The sequence below is a fragment of the Notamacropus eugenii genome, chromosome 3 (genome assembly GCF_028372415.1).
Source record: "Notamacropus eugenii isolate mMacEug1 chromosome 3, mMacEug1.pri_v2, whole genome shotgun sequence".
Lineage (NCBI taxonomy): Eukaryota > Metazoa > Chordata > Mammalia > Diprotodontia > Macropodidae > Notamacropus > Notamacropus eugenii.
The window spans coordinates 296,855,190-296,875,078 of record NC_092874.1 but is presented as its reverse complement, the minus strand read 5'-3'; the positions used below and the strand labels follow the sequence as shown (position 1 = coordinate 296,875,078).

Here is a 19,889-nt window from a genome sequence, read left to right as displayed (position 1 = left end):
TTTGTAAAATGAGTTCAATAATCCAGTTGTCCATTGAGGGCTCTTACTAAAGAAACACATGACCTAAGGGGTGGGGTTAGTATCTGATGGTTAGCTTGGACCCCATCCACCCTCCAGAATGATCACAGAACTGGGTGCTGTTGGGGATGAGGGGAAACAAAGACATGGAAGGGAAAGCAGGCCTTTCCCTCAGAGTTAACAACTATGGCGAGAAGGAAATTGTGTGTGTGCGAAGCGACCTGAGAACAATCCCAAGGCAAGTGTCAAAACCCCAGATTCAGTAAAGACACCAAGGGAGACATTCCAAATGGAGGCTGGAGAGAGAGTGGGGGCAGCGCTTCACCAGGGAAGCCACCTGCAAGAAGATGTCACGGCCAGCTCAGGCACAAAGCTGGCAGGCTTGGCCCTGGTGAGCAGCCACCCTCAGCGTCTGGGAGACACTTCAGAAACTCTTTAGGAAAGCGCCTCTCTGTCCCAGTGCAGCCAGCTTTCCTTTTGGAGGAATCCATCCCTCCCCTTCAACGTCTCCCCCATCAGGCTCTTCTCAGGGGGTCCCAGAAAATCACACCTAGTCAGTCAGTAAGCACAGCTTCTCATTACTTTTTGCTTCTTCCAGGAATTTCTAGCACTTCTAGAGTGAGATTTTGATGATGTCTCGACGCAGTCAGCGCCTGAGCCATCGTTACCATGTTGATGATGATGGAGGCAGCAGCAGCAGCAGCAGTGGAGGAAGTTCCCTGGTGGCTGGTCAGCACACTGCCTTCAAGGACAGTCCCTTAAGGTAAGCCACTCCACAGCGACCCTAGGTCATCTTCCAGATCACAACCACTCAGGGCAGCCAAGGGCCTGGCCAGCTTCCATGTGCACCTTTCTTTCCTGCCCCCATCTTTGGTGGAAACATCACTCTAGTGCTTTCTTTCCCCACAAATGCGAGAATTTCCTGTCCCCAGCACCGTCTCTTCCCCTTCTACCCCAACCTGGGCTGCTGCTGCCTTCACTCTCTGAGAACAGGAACTAGGGAGGGGTGACTTTGAGCATTGAGAGGGCCAGAAACTGAGGCTTAAAGCTGGGCAGGGAACAACCACCCTGTGGCCCAGTACCCACGGTTTCTGGGGTGAGCTGCAGGGCCTAGCAAGAGCATAGGAAGCCATGGGGGTGATGGACCTGTGGGGGAGGAGACAGGTTCAGGTGGCTTTAGCTCCTCTTGTACCTCATCATGGTGGTTCCATTTGGAAAGAGGCCCTGCCTGGCCCATGGGAGCTGGGGATTTGTTCCAATGTTATAAAGGATTCATCTGTTGAAGGAATAAGAACAGAAGAGGGCTTTGGGGATCATTTCTTTTCATCCTAGAAGCTCCTTGAAAGTCTCTTCCTCCTCCAGGCCTTTCTCCCCCTGTTTTTCTCCTGCTTCATCTCCTTCACCCTCTTTCCTTTGCTCTTCATGCTTGGCGCCCCCCAGGACTCTGAAGAGGAAATCTGGCAGTGTGAAACGCCTCTCACCAGCCCCTCACCTGGGCCCTGCTTCCAATCCTCACACTACCTACTACAGTGAATCAGTGGTCAGCGAGTCCTACGTCAGGGGCCCCCGGGTCGCCTCGGTGGACAAAAGCTCCATCCTACAAGATCAGCTGGACAGCGATGTCTACTGGAGTGAACGTGGTGAGCTCTGGCCAGAGCTTGACAAACCCGAGGGCTTGGGCTGGGGAGAAGGAAGGAAGCTCCTCCCTGTCTTCTAAAGATTCCTAAGGAGGCTAGTGTCTGTTGGGAGTTACCTTACTCCTCCAGGTTGGCTCATCTCCCTGGATCCTCCCAGGTGGGAGATCCTTCCATTCTCCTGAAGCCCCTCAGTCCCATAGATGGCACTTTTCCAGATCTGGGTGACAATAACCATGCCTCCTAAGGCAGAAGGCCACCTGGTTTTGTGCAGCCAATGAGCTAAAAATCATCTTTACATGTTTCAGTAAAGTTCCATTACACTTAAAAACATAAAAAGTGTTCTTACCTCATACAGAAATAGGAAGGGGGCCAGATTTTGCCCTTGTGCAGAACTCCATTCCTGCCCTAAACCACATGGGGGGGGCTTCTGGGTTCAGACCCCCAAAGGGGTGGGAAGTCTGAATTCTGAAAAGTTCTGCCAGGTGTTCCACCTCTGGCAGCTGCTGTTGCTGGAAGCCTGAAGCTCCCTGCTTATCAGGCACCTCCATGCTCTGTGCAGGTGGGGACTTGGTGAGGAGGAGGAGAGGCCTGGGAGGTGCTGAGAAGAGTAAGATCAATGGACTGAATGAGGGCAAAGTCACCTATGATATCTATGGATCTTCCTCAGGATACTCCTCGGAGGATGACTCTGCAGGTAGGCAGCACTTCCTGCCTACTGGAACTCCATCCCCTGGACGCTGCCCCGTGTACTTTGAAGGGTGCCCCATCCAGGGGGGATGGGGAGAACATAGATTTCAGATAAAAGGAGAGAGAGCTCTGCAGTCTGGCTCCAGGTTGGGGTTTGGAGGTTGGGAGGGCCCAAGCCTCAGCATGGTAATGGGGATGCCTGAGGCCCACTTGTGTCTCCTTCTGGGTGGCTCCTCATGTCTTCACTTTCCTGCAGGGCACACACTTATGGACCAGCCTGGCTCAGCATCCTCATTAAGGAATGCTGCCTCCCAAGTTGGCGCTTTCTTGTGGGTGGCCATCACTTTTCCAGGTGGGTTCTGGGAGTGGGTGGGCACACTGCCCAGGGCAGTCCCTGCTGTGGGCCCATAAGAGCTTCCTCATTCCTATGCTGGGGCACACCAGGCCTGGGTGCTAACCCTAGGACAGTGTGTGGAGACAGGCTTTTATGGCAGGATCCCCAGGCACAGCTAGAAAGCCTTGGGAGATTCAAGGAGCAGCTGCAGAGTGGGCAGGCTGGGAGCAAGCTAACTCTGGGATAGGAGGGCGAAGCCTTTGAACCCCTCTGCTGGGACTTTTACAGGTTGGCTCTTTGGCCTGTTCTACTGGTGGCTGGGCACTACCTGCTACCGCCTGACCACAGCTGCCTCCCTGCTGGACGTCTTTGTCTTAACCAGGTCAGTGAGGCCTCCCTGGGCTCTGCCAGAACCAAAGAACCCATGCTTGAAAAAGCTTCACCACCCTTGAGCTCAGTTCAGCTTTTGAGACTTTTGTGCCATGAATCTTATGACAGAAGGTCAGGTCAGGGTCAGGGGTGTGCTGGAATCAGCTGGAACCAGCTTGAACCTGCTCCTGAGTGTCAGCTACCAGTCAGGGCTCCTCTGGGTATCTAGACTGAAGAAGAAGATGGGACAAGTTGTGTGTGCCTTCACCTCCTTCAGAACTGCTTGTTAACCCTTCCCCAGCACATGCCAATCCCCATGAGCACAGGTGCTGCTCTATTCCTGAGTATCTTGGAGGAGCTGTCCCCTCAGTAGTTCCTGCCTCTCATCTCCACTGACTCTGGTGGCTTCACCTTGGCCAGTTGGAAAGTCCTGAGCTCCCAGGGGTTGTAGTCTCTTCCCAGTCCTTCGGGTAGCCAGGCCATCCTTACAGTTTCTCTGTGGGGGGTCATGTCCAGGTTTCCAGGCAGCCTCCAGGGCTGTGTCCAGGAGCCTCTAGAGCAGGGGTAGGGAACCTGCGCTCTCCAGGCCACATGTAGCCTTCTAGGTCCTGGGGTGCAACCTTTGGACTGAGGCCAAGTTTTACAGAACAAATCCTTTTCTTAAGGAGATTTGTTCTTGGAAGTCTAGATTCAGTCAAAGGGCCACCCTTGAGGACCTCAAGTGCCACATGTGATCTCCAGGCTGCAGGTTCCCTATCTAGCTCTGGATTCTTGGGGCCACAGGCTAGGCCCAGGGAGACTAGCCAACCTTGTCAGGGCTTACTCCTTCCAAGTCCCAATTTGACAAGCACTGAAATGATTTAGCCAAAAGAAGCCTGCCCAATTCACTAGCATATAAGCACATTCCTGAGAGCCCTGGGAGGGAGATGCCTTCCACCAGCCCTGTCACCTTTCATAACAACATTCACACATTTGACCAAGGTCAAATTTTCTCCTTCCACTTGACCTCGAGGGCTGTCCATAAAAGCCCAGAGCTCCCCATCGTAGCTGTCCCAGGGTGGGGGCACACCCTTTGTTGGTTTCCTCAGCAGCTCAGGGAGGGTCGCACAGGAATCTGGTGGGGAAGACCAGGCACTAATGTCTCCTCCTTCATCCCCATGAAATCCAGGAGCTTTTCAACTCTGAAGAAGTTGTTTCTGCTTCTCTTGATGCTGTTGCTTCTGGCTTCGCTGGCTTACGGTGAGCCTTGCTGAGTCCCCAGGGCACCCTGCCAGCCCAGACAGACAAGGGCTTGGGGGCAGGGCTGCTGAACGCAAGTCTGGAAGACAGAGCTTTGAAGGGGAGCCTTTAGCCTTTAGGGGAAAAGGGACCCAGGCCTTGTATGGGAAAGTTCTTGTGCCTGAAATGGGATAGACGGCCTGTGTCTCCTCCTCTTGATCCAATCCCACAAGCCTTTCTTGTGCATCTTCTGTATGCAGGCCTCCCAGACTCATGCTGCATGCCTACTATGACAGTGCTGGCTTTACATGGGTGTTTGATCTGCCCCCTCAGTGGTCACTGTCAAGGCACTTGAGGGTGGGGGAACTGGTAGAAGAGCTGAGTCCACAATGAATGGGTTAGCTGGGCAGGACACAGCCAATGCCAGCTCTGGAGGCCTTTGCCCCTTCTCACTGGGGAGAATGGACAGGGTGGTCCTCCCTGGATGGTCCCAAAAGAGCTGTACTCTGTTCAGGAACCATGACATCACTTACCCCCTACTATGAGATGAAGCCCAGCTTGGGAATGGTGACACCACAAGCTGTCAGTTACCAGGACCTCTATTCAGCTGGCATCTCCTGAAAGCACTCTGATCCTCCAGAAGAGACAGGGCTGTATGTGGACCAGGCTTGGGACCAGGAGGCAGGACTTCTCCATGTCCTCTCCCCAGCTGCTTCTTGTCCCTCATTTTTCTCATAATCCAAAAGTGTGTAATGACTCCTGAAAGGATCATGAGAGATGCCTTTCCTGAAGGGTCTTGCCTTCCAGATCATGGGGCCCATAATGCATGCACCTTCCTTGGGCCAGGGTCTGAGCCCATGTGGATGTGACACTGCCAGACACAGTCCAGGTGTAGGTCCTCATCCTGGACATGTTTCCCTTCTGGTGCCTCAGCCTCTGCCTTCATTAGCCTTTCCTCCCATGTGCTAGGTGCTTGGTATTTTTACCCCTATGGACTACAGACATTCCACCCTGCTATGCTGTCCTGGTGGGCAGCAAAGGGCAGCAACAGGAGAGAGGAGGTGTGGGAAGCAGGAGAATCCACCCCATATTTCCAGGTGAGTGCCTGGGTGAGTGCCAGGAACACTTTGTGCAGGACAGGCAGACAGTCTGCTCACAACCAAGTCTGTTCCAATCAACCCCAGAATCACTCAGTCCACTACCATTTCTTAAGTGTGGCCTACTGTGTGTCAGGCACTGTGCTAAGGGATGGGAATTCAAAGAAAGAATTCAAACCCAAACAAACAAGCCCACAGTCCCTGCCCTGAAGGAGTCCCCGAGTCATGAGGAAACAACTAGGTACAATGGAGATCTACCAGGACAGATGGGAGTGAAGCAGTAGAGGGAGTTGGCTATGCTGTTTCTTCTATGGCAGCCATACAGACTATTACCATACCATCTTTGAAGACAGTTCTGGCCTGGCAGGATCTTCCAGGTGGTGTCCTCTCCTAGCGCTGTCTTTGAAACAGCTCTGCAGCACTATGAGGCATCAGAGGAGGGGGAAGCAGGATTAGCCAGAGGAAGCTGCTTTTGTTTCCATTTTGTAATGAACAAAAGTCTGTTTTATTTCCCTTCTCCCTCTCCCACCCATTCAGAAAAATGAAAAGCAAACCACTTGTAACAAATGTGCAGAGTTAAGCAAACCAGTCCCTTTTTGGCCATGTCTAAAAGATCTATGTCTCCTTCTGCCTCCTGAGGCCATCTCTCCGTCAGAAGTTGGGTCATTTTCCAGAAAAGTACTTGGTCACTGCATCGATCAGAGTTCTAAAGTCTTTCAAAGTTGCTTCTTTGTGGTTCTTCTCACGCTGCTCTGCACCAGTTCATACAAAGTCTTCTCAGGTTTCTCTCAATACCACCTATTTCATTGTTTCTTAGAGCACGGTTGTATTCAATCCTTACACCATAATTTATTCAGCTCTTGCCCAGTTCGGGGGCAAGCCAGTAGTTTCCATTTCTTTGTCTTTGCTGTTTGGGTGCCAAGTGTGTGTCATGCAGAAGATAGGTCATTCATCTCAGTGGTGACAGTCTCTTCTTAATGGTCTGTGCTGTGGGGCAAGAGATGAGAATATAAATCCAGGCTATAATGAAGCCTTCATTTAGTAACCTCGATTTATCCATGGATTTCCATCTCCAAACTCATCAATCTTTGCACCAGGGCCACTCACAAGCAGCATTAGGAGACTCTCTCACCTTGGATATGCAGATCCCTGGGGAGCCAGGGTCAGAAAACCTGGGCTCAAGTTTGAGCTTTGCCACTTGCTAGCTTTGGGACCTGGGGCAGTTCAATGCCAACCTCTCAAGACTCAGCCTCCCGCGTTCCCCCGCTGCCTTCAACTGAAATCATAGTTGCCTCCCCCAAAAGGCCTTCCCTAACACCTTGTCACACAGTGAAGTGATTCTGGAGGGGGGGGGGGGTCTCCAGAAATTGGTAGCAGAGCCCAGACTATCAGAGTTGATCAAGCTGGGAAGACTTGAAGGCTGTGTGCAGATCCTGGTGTCTGCCCACCAGAAGCTTGGCCACCAGGTGATTGGATTTGGGGAGTCATGATGACTTGGGAAGCAGATAAAAAGACCAAACAACCTTTGCCTTCTGCAGCCACCTTCTGTTTGTGGACAGAGGTCAGGGGACCTCAGAGAAGGACAAAGAGTACTTGGTCTCCCTCAGTCCTCACACAGTCCAACCACAGTCTAAGTGGTTGACATTATTCCTGTGTAATCTGAGGGGTGACATGGAGTGGTGGGATAAAGGACATGGCTCTAGAAACAGCAACAGATGAGGTGCTGGATGTCAGATGCACAATGAGGTCCACGATTTTGGACACAGCCAGTGTCAGAATTTGATTTGTCTGACTTCTCATGTCAGCTGCAAGGAGTTTTTTTTTCAGATGTGGGGGGGAAACAATCAGTGGAATGATCACTCACAGGCAGAAGAATTTGGAGGAGGCAAATCAGCCTCAAGGATTAGATTTCATCACATTTTTAAAGGCAACTAAAAAACCCCATAGTTGCTATTCCAAATGAGCATAAGGCAACAGAGGGCAAAGGAAGTCCAGGAGGAAGCTGAGAAGATCATTTTGTCCTTGTGACCCCAACACTCGGCATAGCCTGTTACACTTAGTGGGAGTGTATCAGTGTTTGTTGGCTGTCATTGTACTAAGTCCACAAAACAACGTGCAAGGGAAGAAGACACAACTATTATTTGTCAGTAAGAAAGTCCCCAGGCACAGGATACATGATCAGCACCAAAAGATGTCACAACGAAACCAAAGGACCATCTTCACGGAATGAGAAATGCTGGTTACACGAATCATTTCAGCATCAAGGACCAGATCAGTGACTGGGCCCCACAAAGGTCAAAATCCAGCAAGTTAGAAGAAAGGGGGACAAAAGGGGAAAAAACATACCGTACAGCTCCAACAGCTCCAGTCCTTCCTCTTCAGATGTGTCAACCACTCAGGCACGGCAAAAGGAACACTGACTCATAGCATCGTTTCCTAAGGATGTTTGACTGCTGCCCCAAAACATCACATTCCAGTGAGAAGGCCAGCAATCCTAGAGGCTGCCTCCCTCAGAGACCAGCGGCTCTTGGCAAGCAAAGAAACCAAAGGCAACACTGGATCTGAAAATAGGCCACTGGCGCAAGAGAAGAAGAGGGTGGTGACTAAAGGATACAAACAGTGGCCCCGTGAAACGGCAAACATCAGGAAGGGCCCTCAGCCTCCCTCTTCAGCTCACTCCTGAGAGTGGAGGCCCCCAAATTCTTGAGGCAGCTCCTTCCCCTCTCAGTGACTCACCTTGTTAGGAAGCTGTTCCTGCCTCTGAAATGTGCCACAACTTCGACCTTGCCAGGACAAGCAAAGCAACTCTAACCCTGTCCATGTCCACAAAGTCTGAAAACCATTTTCATGTCTCCTCATCGTGTTGTGTGTTTCCAAAAGTTTTCTTGATATCATTGGTTTTTACTTAACCTACCTTTCCCAGTGTGTCTTCTCAGAAAGAGAAGCAAGGAATTTGGAAAAACCCTGCAAAGCTTGTGTGATCTACTAGTGAAAATCATTTTGAATTAGGTACATCTTTACACACACACACACACACACACACACACACACACACACACGCACACACATCCCACTGACTTTGAAGACTTGTCTCTAGCTTTTGCTTTCATGTGACCCACCTTGCTCAGTGTATCCTTCCCATTTTGCCCTCCCACAGAGCCAGCCCTTAAGCAAAAGAATAAACCAAAAAGGGGAAGAAAAGTTCAGCAGAACACAGCAGGCGAGCCCAGCATTAGATGCAGGTTCCCTGCCAGTATTTCCCACCCTAGCCAGGACGGGAAGGGAAGAAGATCCTCATGTGTCATCTCTGTTCTTTCCATTTCCATGGTTGTCTGTGGTGCTTGTTTTCTTGTTCTCCTCATTCATTTATTCCACTTTTCCCCAGTTCATGTAAGTCTTCTAATTAAGCAGAGTTGTGGCTTCGTACAGCATAGTCATATTTCCTTGTATCCATAAGCCACTCCTCTGTCAATGAGTTCTTTGCTACCAAAGAACTTTCTTAGTGGTTCAGTTGGTATGGCACTGAATAAGTTAATTTAGGTAGTTTTATCATTTTTATGCTACTGGCTTGACCTACCCACGAGGAGTGAGTACATCTCCAACTGTTGAGATCTCTACGTATGAAGAATGTTTTGTAATTGTGTTCATATAGTTCCTGTGTGTGTCTTGGCAGGCAAACTCTCAGGTTGTATACAGTATACAATTGTATACAGTTATTTTCAATGGAATTTCTCTTTCTATCTCTTCCTGCTGGATTTTCTTGATTAATATATAGAAATGCTGATGGTTTTGATGGGCTTCCAACTTTCTTTAAGTAATTGTTTGAACTGGTTTTGTTTTAAACTGGTTTTTTAGATGACTCTCTAGGGTTCTCTTGGTAAACCATTGTATCATCTACCAAAAGAGATAGTTTTGGTTCCTCATTGCAGTTTTTTCCCTTCAGTTTCTTTTCTGCCTTATTGCTATATCTAGCAGTTGCTGTAACTGGTACAACACTGAATAGCAATGGTTGGCAATGGACTTTCTTCCTTTACCGTGATCTTACTGGGAAGGCTTATCCCCATTACATATCATGCTTGCTCTTGGTTTCAGTTAGATAATACTTATTTTAAAGAAGACTCCATTTATTCCTGTGCTTTCTAGTGTTTTTCAACAGGGATGAGGCATTTTGTCAAAAGCTTTGTCTGCACCTGTTGAAATCATATAAATTTGTTGTTTATGTTATTGATATAATCAGTTACATTTATAGTTTTCCTAATAATTGACCCAGGCCCAACTTCTTGGTATCAATCCAGCTTGGTCACAGTGTCACAATATATCTTTGTGATATATTCCTGTAATCTCCTTTCTTAGCATTTAATATTTTTCATCAATATTCATTAAGGAAATTGATCTATAGTTCCCTTTCTTGGGGAGACGTGACTCTCCTTGGTTTGGGTATCAAGATTATATTTTTGTCATAGAAAGAATTTGATAAGATTCTATCTTTACCTGTTTTTCAAATCGTTTATTTAGTGTTGGAATTGATTACTTTTTAATCATTTGGAAAAATTTGATTTAGTCCTGGGGTTTTTTCTTAGAGAGATCATTTATAGCTTGTTTCGTTCCTTTTTCTAAGATGGGGTTATTTAAGGGCTCTGTTAAACAGGACTATTTATATTTGTAAAATTCATTTCATTTAGATTTTCATTTTTATTATTGGCATGTAGTTGGGCAACAAAGCTCCTAGTAATTACTTTTATTTTCTCTTCATAGATTGTAAATTCACTGTTTTCATTTTCTGATGTAATAATTTGGTTTTCTTTTGTAAAAATTAAATTAGCCAAGGATTTATCTATTTAATTGTTTTTCTCACAGCTTATAGTTTTATTTATTAGTTCATTGGGGTTTTGTTCTTTCAATTTCGTTCATCTTTCTATCGATTCAAGATTTTAATTTTGGTGTTTAATTGGGAAGGGATTAATCTGTTGGTTTTCTAAATATTTTAGTTGCATGTCTAATTCTTTAATCTGTTTCTTTGTCTCTTTGATTGATGTAAGCATTTGAAAATATACATTTCCCTCTAAGTCCTGCATTGACTGCATCCCCAAAATTTAGTTATGTCATTGTCACCATGAAATTGTTAACCATTTCTATGATTTGTTCTTTGACTCATCCATTCTTTAGGATCCATTCTGTAAGATCCATTCTTTTTCTCCAACTCCTCTATTTGTGTATCTTTCTGTTTCAAGCATATTTCTTGTAAATAACATATTGTTGGATTCTGGTTTCTAATCCATTCAACTGTATTCTTCCATTTTATGAGTGAGTTCATCCCATTCCCATTCACAGTTGTGTTCATTAAATGTATATTTTTTTCCATGCTATTCTTTTACACTCATCCTTTTGTTTTTTACTCTGTCCCTTCTTCAGTAGTCTTTTGTTTCTGACCTTTGCCTCCCTTAATCTATCCCGTCATTCTTCCCTCCCCCTCACCTTTCTCTTAGACGCTTTTCCTCCTACTTCTCCTTGGGTAAAATGAATCTCTCCATCTCATTGTGTGTGTATGTGTATTCTTCCCTCTTTCAACCAGTTCAGATGAGAATAAGGTTCGTGTTGCCTGTTCCCCTCTTCTGTCCCTCCCATTGTATAAACTCTTTCTAGTGCACCCCATTTATGAGATAACTTTCCCCATTCTTTCTCTCCTTCCCCACAACCTTCCAGTGCATTTCTCTTCTCCACCCTTCCATTCTTTTGAGATCCTCACAACATAATACAGTCATTCAGGTCGCTATCTATTTAGACTGCTTCTAGGACCCGTGGTGATCATAAAATTCTGAAGTGGTTACATGTATCATCTTGCCACACAAGGGATCTAAACAATTTGCCCTTTTTTAGTGACTTGTGATTTCTCACTCATGTTCACCTTATTATTCTTCTCCTGAGTTCTGTGTTTGAATGTCAAATTTTCTATTCTGTTCTGGTCTTTTCATCAGGAATGCTTGAAAGTTCTCTATTTCAGGAAGGGTCCTTATTCCCCTGTAGGACGATACACAGTTTTGCTGGGTAGTTTAATCTTATTGTGGGCTCTAATCCTAGATCTTTTCCACTCCAGAATATGATATCCCAAGCCCTGTACTCCTTTAATGTGGAAGCTTCTAAATCTCATGTGTCCTGACAGTACTGGATTATTTCTCTCTGGCTATTTGCAGAATTTTCTCCTTGACCTGGCAGTTCTGGATTTAGAACAGTTGCTGGGAGTTTTCATGTAGGGGTTTCTTTCAGGAAATGATTTGTGGTTTCAAGTTCTACTTTGCCCTCTGATTCTAACACATCTGGGCATTTTCCTTTGTAATATCTTAAAATATTATGTTGAGCTCCTTTTTTGTTCCTGGCTTTTGGATAGACAAATGACTCTCCAATTCTCTCTCCTCAATCCATTTCTAGGTCATTGGAGTTTTGTATGAGATCCTATACATTTTCTCTTGAATTGATTTTATTTTTTGTTGTTGTCTCCTAGAGTTATTAGCTTCTATTTGCTCAGTTCTAATTTTTAAGGAATTCAGTATTTTTGTGCCTCTTTTACTAATTATTCATTCTTTTCTCATATCTTTCTTGTACCGCTTTTTAAAAATTTTTCCTCTTCCACTCTTAAAATCACTTTTTGTTCATTTTTATCTCATTCTTTAACTCTTCTAGGAATTCTTGTTCAACTCTTATCCAATCTACCCTTTTTCTTGGAGGATTTGCTTAAAGATATCTTCAAGTCATTGGCTTCTTCTGTCTTTCTGTCTTGAGCCATAGTAGCCCTTTGTGGTCAGGTTCAGTTTTGTTTACTCATTCTTCCAGCCTATTTCTTGACTATGAACTTGATGTTGGCATTGGGCTCAGCTCACCTCTGGGCTTTCTTAGTTCAGTCCGCAAACTTTCAGTGCTTCCATAGTGGTGATATCTGTTCACTGCTATTCTTGTCTGAGTTGTGCAAGTTCCTGACTCAGGTTTAGGTCTTCTGGCTTGCGGGTGCTGGAGTTTCTGTAGAATGTTATTGGACTCAGTCATTGTTAGCACACTTTGAGGTTCTGCAGGTTCAGAGGGACCGAACTTATTGACTCTTCTTGCGTCTGGGTCTCCTACCCGAGGTATCCCACTGCAGGACTAAAAGTGAACATTGAGTCCCCAGCTGTGCTCTGGGGCTCAGGTCCAGAACCTCTTTGCAGAACCCCTTTCTTGATCAGTGCTCAGCTAGGGCCTCGCTCACTCATAACTGCTCCTCTCAGCCCTACGTCTGTAGCCTAGAAGAGTCATTTGGCCCCCTTCATGCTCCCAGGATAGCCTGGGATCTGCTCCTGCTCAGGGATTCAGTTCTAGCCCTTTTACCATCCTTGGGCAATGAAATGCTTCCCACTGTCCTGGCTGCCATTATGTTGGGCTCCTGGCCAGCCCCCACCTCAGTGTCCACAGCTCTCTTATTTCTTAAGCTTCCCTGGGCTGGAGAAATGACGCACAGGGATGTTTTCTTGGCTTTCCTCATGAGAATGTGGTCTGGCACATTATCTAGATGGTTAGAGAGGAGGTGGGCTGGGCTCATCAAAAATGCCCACCCTCCCTCTGTTCTCTTGGTTCTGCCCCTGTGCTGTGTGGTTGGTGGGGAGGGGACCTTCTGCATGCTTAGCCTCCTTTGTACCTCTTGGGGAGGTCTCTGACCTGGCTTTTTGCCCTGAGCTCTCTCAGCTTCTTCGACATTTCGACCCTGGTGACCCTGGCCCTCCCTCATCACTCTCCTGGCTCACTGCCGCAGTGTCCTGAGTGGCCTCCCTGCCTCCAGTCTGTTCTGCACTCTGCTCTCAAAGGAACTTTCCTTAAGAACAGAGCAGACCAAGTGACTTCCCTCCTCAGTCAATGGCAGGGCCTCCCCTTTGCCCCCCAGAGGAAAACAGCCCCACCCTGTCTTTCCAGCCTTAGCCTCATTGGTCTTCTGTACTCCTTTCACACTCGGTGACCCTACCCAAATGGCTGCCCCCATGCTGAGAATTCATTCTGGTGCTCTTTCTTCCAGTCAGCCTGTCAACCCACATGTATTTATTAAGCACTTCCTCAGTGCCGGGTCCCGGCCTAGGGGACACAGGTACCCAAAATGAAACCATTCCCATTGACCAGGAACTTCCATTCTCAGGCGGAGACCAACAATGCTTACGTTTTTGTAAATAGCGTAAGTGTGAAATGAAGAAATCTGCCGACAGCAGTTAAACGACCTGGTGGCTTTTAATGTCCTTGTCTCCTCCATTCAAATGGAAGTTCTTCGTACACAAGAAAGGTTTCCTTCTTGGTCCTTGTGTTCTCAGCACTCAGCCCCACCTCGGGCACACAGTGGTGCTTAACAAATGCCCAGTGCTCCTTGTTCCTCCTCCTAAGAGACTTTTCATCTTTGTGTGTTTTCCTCCTTGTTCCCAAGGCTGAACAGCATGTCCTGTCCAAGGTTCATGCCCTAGAAAGGCGGCTGGAAACTCTGGCTTCTGAATACTCTGCACGTTGGCAGAAGGAGGCCATCAGGCTGGAGTTGCTGGAGCTGCAGGGGGCCAGTGGGAATGGAGGTGGAAAAAGCCTGAGCCACGAGGATATTTCAACTCTCCTGGAGGGCCTGATGAGCCAATGGGAACCCACCCTGAAGAAGGACTTCCGTAGGGACACCACTGCCCACATCCAGGTGAGGAGAACGCTCTGCTAAGAAGACCAGGTCGGCAAGCCCAGCTAGTGGAAGGCATAGAGGTCTTGAGGTGAGGCAGCACTCTGGGCTTGGCAGGACCTGCCAAGTTCTCTGGGTCTTGTTGAACGCCTGTCTCCTTTTTTGTGGTCTCCAGGAAGCACTCACCACCCTCAGGGCAGAACATCGGCAAGATTTGGATAATGTTCTAAAGAAGATTTCTCAGGCATCCCAGGTAATCCAGAAGCTCTGACGCTTCTGGAGGCAGAGACACAGGGGATGGAGGGCGGGGGGGGGGGGGGGGGGAAAGGGTGCGGGGAGGGGGGGAGAGGGGGCAGAGACGTCTTGGGGGAGGTCACTTGTAGCTGGAAATGTTGGTGCTGCTGTCAGTAGACCTAACACTTGCTTACAGGTTTCTGGCCAGATTCCATACTTGTATGGGAGCATATTCGATTGACTCATTGTCCCTGAGAGCTCCTGTCTGAGGACTCTGGATCCCCTTGTCCGAAGGATAAGCAGAGAGCTTACTGATCTAAAGCAACCTAAGCCTCCTCCTGTAGCTCCTTTCTGGAACCCCTTTCCTGTACTGAGCACATCCATGCATGAAGACTAGGGAGGGATAAGATTGTCAATGAGAAGACTGTAACTCAACAGCTGAGTTTGAAACTCTTTTCAGGGACTGAGAAGTGACCTCACCACTCTAGGGAAAGTGGTTCATGCCTAATCTCAGCTGAGTTGGGGTCTCTGTCAGATGCCTCCTCTTGGTGGGATGATAAGAGAGGAGTCCAGTCTTTGAAAGGTCTAGCCCAAACTCAAGGTCAAGATTTCTGGAGCCCAACAGTTTTCAGAGACTCAGATCCTCCTTAGCAGACAGAGGGTCCACCCAGAGGAGACAATGAGTCCCCAGAGTGTGGTTTGGTGTTTTCATCAGTCTCATTGTGCCATCATCTTCCTTACAGGAGCTGGAAAGCTGGGTGCTCCAGCTAAAATCTGAATGGCAGAGGTAAGGCCCCAAACTAACTGGCAAAGAGAAGAGGAGGGAAGGAAGGCTAGAAAACTAGACCAGAGAAAGCACCACTGAGATTCTCTGGGGGGGTGTCAGTAGAGCCAGAATACTTGGGTTAGCATGTCCATAGGATTAATCCCAGCTGGTAAGGACCTCAGAGAGCAGATGAGGGTCCTGAGGCCTGGGAGGGAAATGACTTGCCCAGGGTCACACAGGGAGTAAATGTCAGGGAAGACTTGCACCCAGATCTCTGGTTCTGTTCTTTCCCTTTGATAGTGGTTCTGCTTGACTCTATCCTGTGTCACTAGCCAGTGGCTGCCCTTCCCTTTTCCTTTTGTCACTGTCTAGTTTGGCCCAAGAAGCCCTCCAGGAAAACATATTAAAGGCTATGGGTCCACTGGAGGCCCAGCTGGCTGGCCTGAGACAGGAACTGGCAGCCCTGAGCCAGAGACAGGCTGCAGCGGCAGAGGAAGTAGACCTTTGGCCACAGAAGATGGCAGCCCTGCGCAGTGATGTGAGTCCTCCAGTCCACCACTTAGACCACATGTGCCCCTCTCTCCAAGGTGGGCTGCCTGAGCATCTGCCCAGGGAGACCCAACCCTCTAAGGTGTCCACTGGGGTCCAATGAGATCTTTTTTGGTAGACCTGAAAGCAGTGGAAAAATGCCAGTCACTTGGTTCACAACCGTCCCTTCCCTGGCACCAGGAAGACATGCATAGGCTCTGAGCTCTCAGAGTCTTTCTAGACACCCCCTCCCCAGGTCCCCTGTCCCGGCCCTCTTTCTTCCTTACCTCTACTGTTTTGTGGATGGTCTCTGGTGGTTTCTAGGTGGAGTCTCAGTTCCCAGCCTGGATCAGTCAGTACCTTCTTCGAGACAAGGGCGCTAAGGCTGGGCTTCTTCAGCTGGAGGAGGTACAGGCCCAACTTCGGGACCTGGAGCACAGAATCCTCACTCAGGTGGCAGAAGGGCAGGTCAAATCTGCCAGTGAAGCTGCTGCCAGCCTGAGGCTGACCCTTCACAAGGAAGGAGTGACTGGGGTCACAGAGGAGGTGAGGCCTGCCCCATTCCCTGTCTGCCTGTCGGAGGTCATGGGTTTGCCCTGAGAGGAGCCTCCAGGGAAGGAAGGGGAAGCCCTGGCAGAGCAGGTAGCACACGTGGCCCTCTGGTGAAAGGGCTGGGCCAGTTCTGCAGGCAGCTAGGCCCATGAGTCCATCCATGCCTGTCTTTTAGGATGTGCACCAGATTGTGAATGAGGCCCTGAAGAGATACAGTGAAGACCGCATTGGGCTAGTGGATTATGCCCTGGAGTCCTCAGGTAGGTAGCCTGTAGAAAGCCAGAGGGCTGGGGACATGATGGTTGCCCATTAAGGGACAGCAGGAATTAAAAACTCATGATGCCCCTTATGGGACGGGGCAGTTGAAGGGCTGATGCCCTGGCAGTGACCCCTCATCTTCAGGACTACCTCTGTGTCCTGCCAGCCCTCAGCTGCCCCCACCTCACTTCTCTCCCTCTTGTTCTTTCAGGGGCCAGCATCATCAGTAGCCGCTGCTCAGAGACCTATGATACCAAGACGGCCCTTCTCAGTCTGTTTGGCATCCCCTTGTGGTACTATTTCCAGTCCCCAAGAGCCATCCTCCAGGTATGACAGAACAAAGGGCCCCCAGCTTGGCTCTCTGCCATCTCCCACCTTCTGTGGGGGCTGGGCTCTCAAGGTGGGAGGATTACACAATGGAAATCTATTCCATTGGCTGCCCACCTGACTTGTCACCTGACTTGTCTTCTGCCCACAGCCAGATGTTTACCCTGGCAACTGCTGGGCATTCCGGGGCCCCCAGGGCTTTGCTGTGGTTCGATTATCTGCCCGCATCCACCTCACTGCTGTCACCTTGGAGCATGTACCCAAAGCCCTGTCTCCCATCAGCAACATCCCTAGCGCCCCCAAGGATTTTGTCATCTTGGTGAGTATCTGAGCCTTGCAGCTCTCCATTCCAGTATGCCTGACAGCCATTTCTTAACAGCAGCATTGTGAGGTGAGGAATGGAAGGATGTGCCCATTTTACAGCTGGGATATTGAGGCTGGTCTCTGGACTCCACAACCAGCCCTTTCCCTGCTCCCCCTCTTCTTAGAGAGAAGCCAGAAGAGGACAGCTGACAGCAGTCAAGATTTCAATGCTGTCTCAGGGTCCTTTTATACAACTCCTTTATACATGGGTGCCTCCATGGCCAGGTGTCCCATGGGGGAGCTGAGTGGGGATGATGAGCACCATTCCCTACAGTCACCTCCTTAGGGCAGAGTTGGAATGTCCTCATAAGGAGGATGTGGGTGAAAAAAGTGGAGCCAGAGGAGAAGAAGAAACGTGTAGGGGAACAGGATGCTTCAGGACCTAAATCCTGATAGATGAAGAAACTGAGGCACCTACAATTAAATTGTGTATCCCAAGCCATTCAGCAGCTTAGGGGAAGAGGCAGAGAAGGAGGCCAGGGGCTTGGAGGGAAAAGGATCTGTCTACTGAGTTAGTGAGAGATGCTGGAAGGTGAGGGGACCAAAGAAGGAAACATCATGGTGGCTTTTGCTTTCTCCCCTTTACTCTCCCCAATGTATCCCCCCCTACACCCCCTTCCTCCTCCTCTTCCACCTCCTCCTCCACAACCTCCCCTTCCTTTGCCTCCCTGGATAGATCTGGATTCATGTCCTAACAGCATGACCTTTCCTCTAACCCCCTCCCATCCATCCATCCATCCATCCATCCCTTCCCTTTGCTTTTCCTTCTCTGTAGGGGCTAAATGAAGATTCACAGTCGGAAGGGGTGGCCCTCGGGCACTTTACCTATGATAATGCTGGGGAGTCCATTCAGACCTTCCACTTTCAGGTATGGAGGGCTGGCCCCACAGTGTCCCAGGGAGGCTGGTGCTCTTGAAGGCTAGTTCACCAGCCATGGGGATGCTGTGGCTTTGCTAGGAGCTGCAGTTTGAGCCAGGACCCCATGGTTCTGATAGCAACCTGAGGGATAACATTCAGCCACTGAAGAAGGCCTGGGGGGGACGGGCTCTGGGGTCAGGATGTCCACCAAGGGATCACGAGCCTTCCTGACCCCAGTCTCCTCTTCCCACAGGGCAATGACACAGCCCCATACCAGGTGGTCGAACTTCGGATCTTAAGCAACTGGGGTCACCCTGAGTACACCTGCATTTACCGCTTCCGGGTCCATGGGAAGCCTGCCAATTAGCCTCTCCCCCCCAGGGCCTTTCCCCTCTTTCCCCCTTCAGCCCCTCCCCTCCCCCAGCAAGCACTTCATCCCACTTTCTCGCCCTCTCCCACACTTCATCCCTTATGGCCACTGTGGCTTCTGGGAGAGATACAAGGTGGGAGCCTACCACCATGGAGCAGTTTGGCCCCACCCTGCCCTCTCTGATGGAGAGGAGATCACCAGCTCAGCTATTTGTTTCACTCCCCATCCTCTTGAGGGTCAGGTGGCCCAGCTCCCTACCAGGCCCTGCCTGCCCTCAGGAGGTGTATACACAGCTATGTATGATATCTTGAAGGTGTGAGTCAAGACATCATGAGGGCCTTATTATGCTCAGCAGCACTCAGAACCACAGCTTAGGCCACCTTAGCTTACCTTGCCCAAGAGTCTAGGTCAAAGAACTTGGTTTATTGAGGGCATGACAACTTGGGCAGTTCCAAAGGGCAGACTGGTAGACAGTCTGTCTTGGGCATGCCCCAGCAGGTGGCTAAAGCTCCCGTCCATGGTAGCATGCATAGTTCTCTTTACCATGGGGCATGATGGGGGCAGTCTTTGAAATCTGAAGTATCTGGGACTGGCCACAATTCCCTGGTGTTAAGTTTATTGGGATAGAGTTGGGGTTAGTTTTTTGGAGTTAAGGCTGGGATGGGAGGGGAAGGGCAAATTCTTTGGCCCTGCGGGCCCATTGTATTATGTATATAGATAGATATTTATATTTATACATAGATCTCTTTGTTCTTTGTTATCAGACAGAAAAGCTACGGGCTTCATTTCTGGCTTCCTCCCCCTGGGGCCCAGGGTGATATTCACTCCAGCTCCAGCTTGGGCTGGGGGGCAGGCTGTCAGGCACGGATCCTCACAGTGACATTGCCATCCTTCCTGCCTTTTACTGTAGGAGGGAAGGCAGGCCTTCACACCACAGGGCTGGCCACTGGTCCCTGAAGCAAGCAGGGGCACTCACTCATCTGCAGGCTTTGGGGGTCACCAGCAGACAGTGGCAGGCTGACCCTAGCTGGCCCTCAACCCAGTTTGCTCCCTCTGCTTCTGTTCGCTTACCAGGAAGCTGGCGTCTGAGCAGCCCTGCATAGGAACCTACAGATGGGGTCTTAGTTCTTCCCCATCACAAAGGCTACTGTTTAATTCTTTACTTTGATTTTTTAATCAACAAATTCTAATTTATGCCTATGCAAATATAAATTTTCCCTGGGATCTGTGGCTTCTCCTTGTCCACCTGTTGCTCTTGAGGCCAATTTGGAGTAGTGGGGAAAAGAAGGTGGTATTCTGGTAGAAACTCCCTGGTTAAAGGGCGGCTTCCTTGCTGCTGAGTGAGGCCTGGGAGGGATTGTCCTGGGCATCGAGAGGGAGCTAAGCCCAGGCCTGGGCTGGGAGAAGCAAAGCTGGGTAAGGGAACCAGAGGAGGCTTTCTCATTTCTGCCTGCTCCTTTAAAGCTCACCCAAGGCCTCTCCTGGTCTTAATCCTCCCTCAGTGCGCCCAAATTGATGTTTTATACTTCCTTGTGTGTGTCTGCATATCCATACATAAACACACACCTATCCAGACAGACATTCCTCTGTGTGCCTGCTCCATCTTTCAGG

At 49.0% G+C, this 19,889-nt stretch overlaps 1 protein-coding gene across 1 annotated transcript; it reads left to right on the top strand.

The window, feature by feature from the left end:
* Window positions 1–650: 650 nt before the first annotated feature.
* Window positions 651–19,012, top strand: LOC140532069 (SUN domain-containing protein 2-like). Its single transcript, XM_072650617.1, has 17 exons — window positions 651–781; window positions 1,459–1,658; window positions 2,215–2,349; window positions 2,599–2,694; window positions 2,965–3,058; window positions 4,524–4,620; window positions 5,265–5,360; window positions 13,792–14,043; window positions 14,198–14,275; window positions 15,000–15,043; window positions 15,395–15,560; window positions 15,875–16,096; window positions 16,278–16,362; window positions 16,572–16,687; window positions 16,839–17,006; window positions 17,826–17,918; window positions 18,162–19,012. Exons 1-17 carry the CDS (start codon window positions 651–653, stop codon window positions 18,273–18,275), a joined length of 2,187 nt encoding a protein of 728 aa, XP_072506718.1. The 3' UTR covers window positions 18,276–19,012.
* Window positions 19,013–19,889: the final 877 nt, after the last annotated feature.

Coding starts and splice junctions, on each gene's coding strand:
- LOC140532069 (XM_072650617.1), top strand. CDS start 651: ATGTCTCGACGCAGTCAGCGCCTGAGCCATCGTTACCATGTTGATGAT. Junction 2,350..2,598: donor CTCGGAGGATGACTCTGCAG/GTAGGCAGCACT, acceptor ACTTTCCTGCAG/GGCACACACTTATGGACCAG. Junction 5,361..13,791: donor AATCCACCCCATATTTCCAG/GTGAGTGCCTGG, acceptor CTTGTTCCCAAG/GCTGAACAGCATGTCCTGTC.